This window comes from Macaca fascicularis, chromosome 9 (genome assembly GCF_037993035.2).
Source record: "Macaca fascicularis isolate 582-1 chromosome 9, T2T-MFA8v1.1".
NCBI lineage: Eukaryota > Metazoa > Chordata > Mammalia > Primates > Cercopithecidae > Macaca > Macaca fascicularis.
In genome coordinates, this window is record NC_088383.1 from 74,348,715 (window position 1) to 74,360,501 (window position 11,787).

Below are 11,787 nucleotides of genomic sequence, written 5' to 3' on the forward strand. Positions count from 1 at the left end.
CAGACAAGTTAGAGGCTGGCTGCCAGTTACAGTCATGCGTCACTTAATGAGGGGGATACATTCTGAGAAATGCATCATGAGGTGATCTCCTCACTGTGCAAGCATCACAGGAGTGCTTCCACAGACCCCGGTGGTGTGGCCTCCTGTGCACCTGGCCCATTGCTCCCAGGCTACAGCCTGTGCAGCATGTTATGTGCTGAATACTGCAGACACATAACATGTAACACATAAATGCTTACCATTGTTACAATGGTGTTACAATGGTAAGCATTTGTACATCTAAACATAGCTAAACATAGACTGGGCGTGGTGGCTCATTTCTGTAATCCCAGCACTTTGGGAGGCCGAGGAAGGTGGATCACCTGAGGTCAGGAGTTTGAGACCAGTCTGGCCAACATGGTGAAATCCCGTCTCTATTAAAAAGACAAAAATTAGCCAGGCATGGTGGCAGGCGCCTGTAATCCCAGCTACTTGGGAGGCTGAGGCAGGAGAATCACTTGAACCTGGGAGGCAGAGGTTGCAGTGAGCCAAGATCGCGCCATTGCACCCCAGCCTGGGAGACAAGAGCAAAAGTCCATTAAAAAAAAATAAAATAAAATAAACAGCTAAAAACAGAAAAGGTATGGTAAAAATAGTGTTGTAATCTTATGGGACCACCATCCATTATTGACTGAAATGTTGTCATGTAGCGTGTGGCTGTATTTTCAGGCCTGGGAGTTCTCTCTAACATTCCCTCTAGCATTACGTTCCCCTGGGGTCTCTCACCCTTGGGTGTCTATGTGTTCACCCCACCTCCTCTTCTGAATCCTGTTATTCCTCTCATGGGTCCCTAGGACTTCTTGGGGACCTCAGGTCATCCACAGCTGTGGGATGAGCTCCCCTAATTAGAGACTGGGTGTTTTCATGCCACAGAGCTCCTGTGCTTCCCACCCCTGCTGTGGGGTGGCCCTGTGTCAGAAACGGGGTGTTTTCATCTTGCAGAGCCCCTGCCTGGGTCTCTAAGCCTTGAAGGGCTCAGTGCGTCCCCCCAGCACCAGGGGACAGCCCCATCAGAGATTGCTTCTCTCCCCACAGAGCCCCCCTGCCTGGCGGAGCTGGAGCGTGTCCAGATCCAGGAGGCTGCCAAGAAGAAGCCAGGTGAGGGGCCAGACCAGGCACTCAGAGGAGGAGGTGGGGACGGCTTCCTGGGTTCGTCTGAGACCCAGTGGCTCAAGCCTTGGGCCTCATGGCAGACATGGAGCCCAGAGGAGGCCCTGGCCTAGGAAGACAGGAGAGGGATGCCCCCTTCCTGTGTCTATCCTTGTGGGGGGCAGGGCCTCCCAATCTGCCCCAGAAAAGCGTGTTCTAGGCACTAATTTTATGCCCATCCATGCCGGAGCTAGAGTTTGGGATACAGAAGGACGCTGGAACCCTCGAGTTCAGTTTCCTTCAGCAAGCGTGTGACTAGTGTTTGAGTGAGGCGGCTCCCTGAGAGACATTCCCTCACATACTCCATAAACACCTGGGGGCCTTCTCCAGAGATACAACAGCAACAGACCCAGCTCAGAGCGGGTGGCAAGACAGATGCACTCCTCGGCCTCATAACCCTTTAGCTTGGGCCAGTCAGGAGACACACAACACACAAATGGACACACCAAAAAGATAGAACCAGCAGTGTGACCTGTACACAGGCGCCCAGGACCTTCAGCTGCAGGGCCTACAGGAAAGCGAGTGGGCCCTGGAGGCAGGTCAGACTCCGAGTGGCTGGGAGGAGAAGGCTGGGCTTTCCTGGCAGGGGACAGCCAGGCTGGAGGAACTGTGGGAGGATGGAGAGTGTCGAACCCGATGAAGTCAGACTGGCTGTCCTAGAAGATCTGGGCCACAGAGTCAGGGAAACCGATGGGGTGGCTGGGAGCTGGCACAGGGGCCTGAGCAGTGGTTCAAGGAAGCGGGTGTCCTCATCTCCAGCGAGTAGAGCCGGAGGTCACCTCTCTGAGGGGCCCACAGCCCAGGTCCCTGCTCTGACCTGCCTGGCCCCATCTCATTCAGGCATCTTCATCCCGAGCTGCGACGAGGATGGCTACTACCGGAAGATGCAGTGTGACCAGAGCAGCGGCGACTGCTGGTGTGTGGACCAGCTGGGCCTGGAGCTGACTGGCACCCGCACGCATGGGAGCCCTGACTGCGGTACGGGCTGGGCGGCTCGGGGCCCGCTGGGGGCCTGGACCTGGGGGGCCCTTGTCATAGGATGCCAGGTGGGGGCGTACCAGAAGCTCCCTCACCCCCTGTTGGCTTGGTCCCCTCACAGATGACATCGTGGGCTTCTCGGGTGACTTTGGGAGCGGCGTTGGCTGGGAGGACGAGGAGGAGAAGGAGACGGAGGAAGCAGGCGAGGAGGCCGAGGAGGAGGAGGGCGAGGCAGGCGAGGCTGACGACGGGGGCTACATCTGGTAGATGCCCTCAGGAGCCGGCGGCCGGGGGGACTCAACAGCAGAGCTCTGAGCAGCAGCAGGCAGCTTCGAGAACGGATCCGGAAATGCAGTCAGAAGGACCCTGCTCTACCCGGGGGGACCGGGAGTGTGAGTGTGCATGGCATGAGTGTGGCACAGACGGCTGGGATGGGTGACAGTGTGAGTGCATGTGTGCGTGCGTGTGTATGTGTGCGTGTGTGTGTGGCATGTGCTGACAAATGTGTCCTTGATCCACACTGCTCCTGGCAGAGTGAGTCACCCAAAGGCCGCTTCGGCCTCCTTGTAGCTGTTTTCTTTCCTTTTGTTGTTGGTTTTAAAATACATTCACACACAAATACAAATTGACAGGTCAAAATCCATGAAATGAGATGCCCCCAGCCGCGTCCCCCAGCCCAGCCCTGACCCCTTGGGTTCCTACCCTGGCTCAACCAGCCCTTGCCTGCCCTTCTGCCTCTCGCTTCTGAAGTCAAGCTCTGGCCTGCGAGCCTGTCCCCATTGCAAAGGGGAGGGAGGGCAGGGAGCTGTCTGCCGGCTGAGGGCCTCCCAAAACTGGGCCGATGTGGTGTGACATCCCCACCAGCCTCAGATGAGTCGGGCCAGGACGCCCAGCCACAGCAAGCCCTGTCCCTCTGCTGATCCCCAAGCACTGGAAAAACTCTCCTGACCCAAGGCAGAGTGATGAAGGTGGCAGCCGCGGAGGAGGAGGGCAGCAGCTGAGAGGCCGGGGACAGGGTGCCTTGCCAGGCTGTCCAAGGTCTGTCCCAGGGGGCCCAGGTGGTGCGGGTAGAACAGGGTGGGGAGAGGGGTCGGCTCAGCAGGAGGAGGCTGTGGCTGCAGAGACTGGAGGAGCTTTTAGGAGTTGAGAAGGGGCAGCTCTGAATCCCAGACCCTGGAATAGCCTGTCCCTTTTCTCTGGGTCTCGTGGTGGAGCCATGGTCTGGGCTGCTCTCTTGGGGACACTGGGCGGTGGTTACACAGTTGACCTCTGCCTGGCTCCCCCTTGGTGCAGCCCATCCCATGGGGTGCTGCTCCTGCCTTCATCCCCTTGCTGGGGTCCCCTCGTCCACTTGAGGGCGCCTGAGGGCCAGCAGCAGCAGGCGAAGAGCCTGGGTCTAGGCTAGGGGTGTGTGTGCCCACCTCCTCCCTGACCCTTAACACTCCCGTCCTGCCCAGACCAACAGAGAGACCTGTCCCTGAGACCCCAGAGAGAAGCAGCTGTCGAAGGCTGCAGGCTTCCCGCGCTCTGAGACCATGATCTTCCTCCTGCCAGGGGAGAGCCACCCACAGGCCATGTCCAGCCCCACTCCCCGCAGCCCCCCGGGGTTTCCTTCTGGCCCCTCTGAAGATCCCCTAGGGTTGCCCCAGCAGAGGGGCTTCCCCAAGCTCTGTTTCGAAGCCTGCAGTACGGAAAAGTGAGAAGTCAGAGGGGACAGGACCGGTGCAGCTAGGCTCTGCGGCCACACCTCACACCTCGCTGTTCCCAACATCCCCTGAGCAGTGTAAGCTCATCTCACCAGATGAGAAAAGGCCCCGTGCATTTCTTTTGCTTGTTTGTTGCTGTTTTCCCCACCCGTCAAGTTCTCCCCATGGAAGCAAATTCCTTAACACCTTTGGTGGAGAATTTCTTACCCAGACTTGGGGCTGTGATGCCCTTCAGTGCGTGAGAGCAGCGTGCGTGTGTGTGCCTGTGTGTGAACCTGGGGGCCGTCTTGGTGGCCTGGGAGTGTGAGGAGGGGCCTCCTGTGTGCTGGGTGGGCGGCGGGTGTGGGGTCAATGCGGTGAGGCTCTCTGGGTGAAGCTCCCAACCTGGCAGTCCCCAGCCTCCCAGCATCTGCGAGTGTCTGTTGGACTTTACAGAAGAGCCTCACCCTGTCTGCCCCTCACTCTGCCCTGGAATCAACATCTTCCGAGTCCTTCTTGGGGGAAATAGCAGAGCCCCACTTAGCCCCATAAACCGCTTTCCATTCCGCAGCCCAGTTCTGAGTGTTGAGGTGTCATGCCATTCCAGGTCCCCCAGCCCCTTCTTCCTCCTGTCCTCTCTCTGTCCTCCATCTCCCCCTCCAGCCCCGGCTCAGTTCAGGGAAATGCTGTTCCACATCAGCCCTCTGCTCTCTGAGGCAGCCGCGCCTCTGACTCGGAGCTACTTGAAACTTCGCTCTTGCTAGGATTGAAGTCTACCTGTCTCTTCCCTCTGCCCCAGCTGGAGTTCTGGAACTTTCCTACTGGGGGGAGGTTGTTAAGGATGCTGGGGGGCCTGGGAAGGGAAGGAATTCAGAGGAAGGGTGTTCCCTGTCCTCTTGTTGTCGCCCTCTGCTCCTGGGGCACGTGCTCCCTCTGTCTCTGGGTCTTCTGACTGTACACGTTTGTGTGTCCTTGTAAATATGTTTTAGCAAGAAAGCAAAAGGGATTGAACTAGCCTCTGGCAGGATTGCAGGGGTCCAGCCTTGCCTGTCTCAGAAGCCTCTACACTGCTTTTTGCCCCACTGAGACTGGGCCCCTCAAAAGGTAGACAGAACAGCAGCTCCCAGTGGGGCTGAAGGTCGGCCTCCAAGTGGCTTCTTGTTAGACAAGGTTAAGATTTCCTCATGATCAATGTTGCAGATTGGTCCTTCCTCAGCTCCTTGATTCATGCCCTTGACCAAGGGGCCTGCCACCCAGCCCCTCCAGCACCCTCTCCTCGATGCCTTGCTTCTTCCTGCCCCCACTCCCCTGGCTTAGGCAGGTAAGGGAATTAGGGCCATGCTGGAAGAAGCTTAACCATGTGTTCAAAGAACGGTTTCTTGCTTGCTTGGTCCTGGAACTCCCCTTGGCTGTCCCAGGCCTCCTTGGCCCGTGGGTGCTGGGGGAGGTGGATGTCAGTTCTGGTAGGTTGGAGCACAGAAAATAAATGTGCCTTGAGAGACCACTCAGAGAAGGTCCAAGGGTGATGGAGAAGGAAGCATGGCCTGGGAGCTTGGAAGGGAGGGGCGGTGGGTGGTGGCATCTTGACTGCCCCCTGTTGTCCCACACGGGGGTGGTCACACCTCTTCACTCCAGCCCGCCTGGCTTCAGCCTTCCATGAGCTCCACCTGCTTCCAACTTCACCTTGGAGGGGGTGGGATCTGTTGGCATCAACACGGGACCCCCTGCTTCACCAAAGCCCGAGCCCTCAGCCCTTGGGGAGAACGAATGGCTGAGCTTTGATTCCCGGGGTCCTTGAGAGGCTGCAGGCTGGTGGCAGTCCCAGGGGAGAGACACCACGGGTGCAGAAGGAGACCCAGACATCCTGAGGAAGTTCCCAGCGAGCAAACTGCTTTCCAGCCTGAAGCCTGCTTAAACTGTGTGATGTGCAATAACCGAGCTTAGAGTTAGGAATTGTGTTCAAGTGCTTGGATTTCCGTCTGTAGATTTAAGTGCTGAAATTGTATCTCTCAGTAATTTTAGATGTCTTTAAAAAATCGAAAAACCAAGTGTTAGACTGTGTGTGTGCGTTGATGGGCACTCAAGCGTCCCGTGAGTCATCCAGCCATCCCTTTCCCCTGCACCCGATCCTCTCATGTCCCGCCCCGCCTCCACTTGGGGACGCTGCCTCGTGTCGTCTTTATCTGCCTATTACTCAGCCTAAGGAAACAAGTACACTCCACACATGCATAAAGGAAATCAAATGTTATTTTTAAGAAAATGGAAAATAAAAACTTTATAAACACCATCTGCTGGCAATACTCGGATTATTCTTACCCTTGGTATTATTTTTCACAAAAACAGCATTTATGGCTGGGCGCGGGTTGAGGCAGGACGATCCCTTGAGCCCAGGAGTTTGAGACCTGCCTAGGCAACATAGCGAGACCCTGTATCTATCCAAAAAAAAAAAAATGTTTTAAAAATTAGGCTGGGAAGAGGGGGCAATGTGTGAGGCTAAGGATTGCTTGAACCTAGGAGGTTGAGGCTGCAGTGAGCTATGGTCGTGCCACTGCACTCCAGCCTGGGCAACAGAGGGAGACCATATCTCTAAAAAGATAAAAATACAGTACAGTACAGTTCAGTGGCATTTAGTACATTCGCGTGTCGTACAGCCATCACCACAATCCAGCTCCAGAGCATTTTCATCCAGGGTGGGAGCTTTTCAGAGACTTCAACCACCTCTTAGCAAATGGCTTGTGAGAATGGTAAAACCAACTGAGACAGCGCCGTCAGTGGAGTACGTGAGTATCGGGCCCTTACGTGCTTGTCAGCGTTATGATTCTATTTTTTTAATTTTTTTTTGAGATGGAGTCTCACTCTGTCGCCCAGGATGGAGTGCAGTGACACGATCTTGGCTCACTGCACCCTCCACCTCTCAGGTTCAAGTGATTCTCCTGCCTCAGCCTCCCAAGTAGCTGGGACTATAGGCACCTGCCACCATGCCTGACTAATTTTGTAATTTTAGTAGACATGGGGTTCCACCATGTTAGCCAGACTGGTCTCAAACTCTTGACCTGTAGTGATCCTCCCACGTCGGCCTCCCAAAGTGCTGGGATTACAGGCATGAGCTGCCACGCCCAGCCCATGATTCTATTTATTTTTTATTTTTTTAAAATTTTTTGAGACAGAGTCTCTGTTGCTCAGGCTGGAGTGCAGAGGTGTAGTCTCGGCTCACTGCAACCTCCATCTCCCTGCTTCAAGCGATTCTCCTGCCTCAGCCTCCCGAGTAGCTGGGACTACAGGTGTGTGCCACCATACCCGGCTAATTTCTGTATTTTTAGTAGAGACAGAGTTTTACTCTGTTGGCCAGGCTGATCTGCCAACCCAAAGTCCTGGAATTATAGGTGTGAGCCACCACGCCCAGCCAGAGCAGCAGAAGAATAACCATGTGTCTTTTATTTCTGGGATTATCTGAGCTGGGGGACTGTCATCATCATTCTGTGACTTTTCTTCTCTTAGGCCTTGCCCACTCCTCACTAGACGTGTCTTTTAACAAATCCTTTTGCGGTGTGGAGGGGGATGGAATCTGGGCACAGGACCTCTAAGCTCTAGCCCTGGAGATAGCTAACTGTGACCTTGGGCCAGGATCTGATGGATGGATCACATGTGGTAGCCAGCCCCAGTGCTTTCCGAACAGCAAAAGCGAGCCCCCGGTGACAGCCTGCAGCCAGGGCAGGCTCTGCCCGTCTGGCTGCAGCGGCTCCTTAGGAAGGGGAACTTTTCTGCTATTCATTGTGTCTCGCTGCCACCAGCAGGCTCAGACTTGGAGGCTCAGGAGCTTTCTGGAAGGTGGTGTGAGGAGCGATGGGGTTTGCCAAGGGGCTGCTCCCAGCATGTAGGATGAAAGGGGTGGCGATGAGAACAGCGGTTTCGGATTCGGAGTGGCTAGGAGGACCCTGCAGCCTGCTGAGGGGGAGCCTTCTGAATGAGCATCTTCAATCATCAGGGAAATGTTGGCTTTTGTACCTGGCGGATCGACATTTGCTCAGATGACGGGAAGCCAGAGGCCAGCCAGGGCCCCAGCTTCTGGAACAATCCTTCCATTGTCACCATGTCCTGTCAACCTGGGTTCTCAGGGTTCCTTGGCCCAGCAGCAAACAGAGCATTGCCGGGGACAGGCCCAGGTGCCGACCTGCAGTGCAGACGTGCCTGAGGCCGTTCGGGAAGCTGTCACCGGAGCCCAAATGCGTGGGGACCTCGCTTTCCCTCAGCGTTTAGCCTCCTGGGAACAGGGTCTATGTACTGACTTCTCTCCAGTGAATAACTGGGGCCTGGGAACAAATCTGAAAGAAAAAACCCAAACTGCACACAGAGTCCTACAGGAGCCTTTCCCTCCTTTGTGCAGAGCTCAGAGAGGAGAGGGGGTGCATTTGACCAAAAACAAACAAAAACCAGAACTTTTTATATTTGAGCAAAATAGGTGAGGGAGAGGAAAGGAAAAAAAATGTTTTTATGTTCCCTTCAATGCCCTATGTCCTTTACATCATCATCATCATTATTATTATTATTACTATTCAGAGCAGGTTTCGCACTCTGTTACCTAGGCTGGAGTGCAGTGGTGAGATCATAGCTCACAGCAACCTCAGACTTCTGGGCACAAGTAATCCTCCCACCTCAGCCTCCCTAGTAGCTGGAACTACAGACGTGTGCGACCATGCCCGGCTAATTGTTAAACTTTTTGTAGAGATGGGGGTTGCCCAGGCTGGTCCTGCACTCCTGGGCTCAGCCTCCCAAAGTGCTGGGATCACAGGTGTGAGCCAGTCCAGGCCGCGTCTGCTGTTGAATCCCCTCAGCAACTCCACGAGGCAGGGATCACCAGCCATTCAGACCCATTTATGGATGAGAAGACTCCGTTTCCCAGGGCTGATCTTGGCTCAGTCAGGGGTGTGCGGTGGAGCCTTGGTGTTGCTCCAGGCCTGGCTCACTGCAAGGTCAGCTGCCCAGGGCTGTAGCCACTCCTGGCGTGCCTCCCGCACTGAGATAATGCCCACGGTGGAAAATCCTGTGTTTTCATCAATAAGTCATGGTTGAATGTGGATGGGAGCGTGGGTACTGGGGAAGTACAGAAGAAGGTAGGATATAGAGATTCTGCCAGGCTCTGCTTCTGAACTTGGGTCAGCACCTCTCCATGGGCCTCAGTTTCTCCATCTGTAAGATGAGGGGATTGGACTCAATCGTCCAGTGTTGTGAGTCTGTGAAAACGTGCACAGGTGAAAAAACAAACAAACAAAAAACAAAAAACATGCACAGGTACGAGTCCAGAAAATGTCTTGTTAGGTTCAGGATTGTCTTGCTTTCTCTCTCTCTCTCACATTGCACATTTGCTGTGACTCTGCCACTGTTTCCCTGGAAGGATGGGCATCCTTGATGCACCCCTGTGGGATGGGTCAGCCTCTAGAGAAAGCTGGGCTGACCCTTGAGGTGGAGTTCCTGCTCCGGCTGCCCGTCCTCTTCTGGTTCCCGCCATGCCAGTAGAGGAGAGGGTGGATGCCTTCCAAATCTCCCAGTAATATTTGCTTCCCTGGCCCTGGTGGGGAAGGAGGCCTCTCCCTGCACTATCTCCTCTCAATCTCCTTAATTAAATTAATTAATCAATTAAATTAATTTTTGAGATGGAGTCTCACTCTGTCACCCAGGCTGGAGTGCAATGGCATGATCTCGGCCCACTGCAACCTCTGCCTCCCAGGTTTAAGCGATTCTCCTGCTTCAGCCTCCCGAGTAGCTTGGATTATAGGTGCACACCACAATGCCCAGCTAATTTTTTTTTTTCGTATTTTTAGTAGAGATGGGTTTTCACTATGTTGTCCAGGCTGGTCTAGAATTCCTGACCTCGAGTGATCCACCCACCTTGGCCTCCCAAAGTGCTGGGATTACAGGCATGAGCCACCGTGCCTGGCCTCAATCTCCTTTACAGTCTGTCTGAAGGGGAAAAAAAGCAAAACTATTTTTCTCTCTTCTACTCTCACTCTGTCAACACAGAAGGCTTCCCCTTTGGTCACCAAAATGTGTGGGGATTTTTCTCTACACACCAAGTTGTTCTCCAGGGGACACCACCTAGGTGTCCCACATTCAATTCAATTCCCACAGTGCCTGGAGAGAGTGACACATCCTGCAGGTCAGGGCTCAGTCCCACCAGGCGCAGTGGCGAACTGGGAGGCCAAAGTGGGAGGATGACTTGAGGCCAGGAATTTGAGACCAGTCTGGGCAACATAATAAGACCCAATCTCTACAAAAAAAGCAAAACAATTAGCCAGATGAGGTGGCATGCACCTACAGTCCCAGTTACTTGGGAGGCTGAGGGTGGAGGATCTCTTGAGCCTGGGAGGTCAAGACTGCAGTAAGCCATGATTGCACCACTCCACTCCAGCCTGGGCAAGACAGTGGGACTCTATCTAAAAAAATTAAAATTAACGAATTTAACAATTTTAAAAAGGGCTCAGTCCCACAAGGCTGCCCCCACCTCAGATGCCAGTCACAAGCCCCAGGTTCTGACCTGTGCTTCTGACCTATGGGCTATAGATCAGGGTTCTCAACTCCCTCCTCAGGTTCAGTTAATTCGCTAGAGTGGCTTGCAGAACTGAGGGAAACACCTTTACCCATTTATGGTGAATGATATTACAGAGGACACAGATGAACAGCCAGATGGAAGAGACGCATAGGGTGAGGTGGGTGGGAAGGATGTGGAGCCTCCATGCCCTCCATGGGCACCACCCTCCGGGACCCTCCATGTGCTCAGCTGTCAGGAAGCTCTCCAAACCCTGTCTTTTTGGGTTTCTGTGGAGGCTTCATTACGTAGGCATGACTGATGAAATCACTGGCCACTGGTGATCGCCTCAACCTTTGGCCCCTCTCCCTTCCCCAGCGGTTGGGGAGTTGGTTCCCCTGGCAGCCAGCCCTCATCACAAGGCTATCCAGGAGCCCCCCAGGAGTCACCTCATTGGAACAATAGATGCTTATATCACTCCGGAAATTCCAAGGGATTTCAGAGCTCTGCGTCAGTAGTTCCCATTACTCAGGAAATTACAAAGGTTTTGAACTCTGGGTCAGGAACTGGGACAAAGACCAAATACATATTTCTTCTTATATCACGATATCACAGTCAGTGACACCAACAGAGACTGCATTCTCTCCTCCGCAGCCCCAGCCTCCTCCCCGAATCTGCCAGGCAGCTGGCTCCAGCCGGGTCCTCCAACACTCCCCTCGTCCCGGAGGGCCAGCCTGGGGCCTGGCAATGCCCAGTTGTTCAACATGAAGGAGATCTGCCCCAGGGCCCCTAGGACCACCCTGGAGGGGCCCCCATCAGGCGAGGCAAGACCCCTGGGCCAGGGCTGAGGGGGCCTGTTCACTTGCTGAGGTGCTGATGGGCAGGTGATGGCCTGTCCTGCAGCAGTTAGAGGGCAGCGAGGGAGACGCGGGCTCCTACCTTTCTCTCCCTGCACCCCTTCTTCAGCATTGTTTCCAGCAGGCTCGGGACTCCACTGAAGCTGGGTCTCTTTGGTTTTTCTCCTTGTCCTCTCCCTCTGCTCACACACTGGGCTCCAAGGAGCCCATTCAACCCCAGATTCTTGGATTCAGAATCCTGGGATCATCAAATCCCAGAGATGTCAAAGCTTGCTTGGTCTGCCCCTTCCTTAGAGCTACACCATCTGCCCTTGACCCTTGGAGATGGGATGTCAACTTGGATGAGTTTATTGAACCCTTGCTGTATAGAAGGCTCTTTGCTTATCAGGCTTGGAGAAATTGAGTTAGGTGGTGCAAAAGAGGATACAGAGGGAAATAGTGCCTGGCCTGCTTTAGGAAGCCCACAGTCCAATAAAAAAGACACAAGAACATGTGTCCCAGTGTGATTCTTCTTGGGGAGGAAGGTGCTTTCCCAGGGGTTGCAAACTCATTGTGA

At 54.4% G+C, this 11,787-nt stretch overlaps 1 protein-coding gene across 1 annotated transcript in view; it reads left to right on the plus strand.

Moving 5' to 3' along the window:
• Window positions 1-6,138, plus strand: part of SPOCK2 (SPARC (osteonectin), cwcv and kazal like domains proteoglycan 2) — a 29,337-nt gene extending 23,199 nt beyond the window's left edge. The window contains exons 8-10 of the mRNA XM_045400097.2: window positions 1,075-1,137; window positions 2,029-2,166; window positions 2,288-6,138. Of these exons, the coding sequence (XP_045256032.2) occupies window positions 1,075-1,137; window positions 2,029-2,166; window positions 2,288-2,433 (347 nt within the window). The 3' untranslated portion in view covers window positions 2,434-6,138. The remainder of the gene's footprint in view (window positions 1-1,074; window positions 1,138-2,028; window positions 2,167-2,287) is intronic.
• The last annotated feature ends 5,649 nt before the right edge of the window (window positions 6,139-11,787 follow it).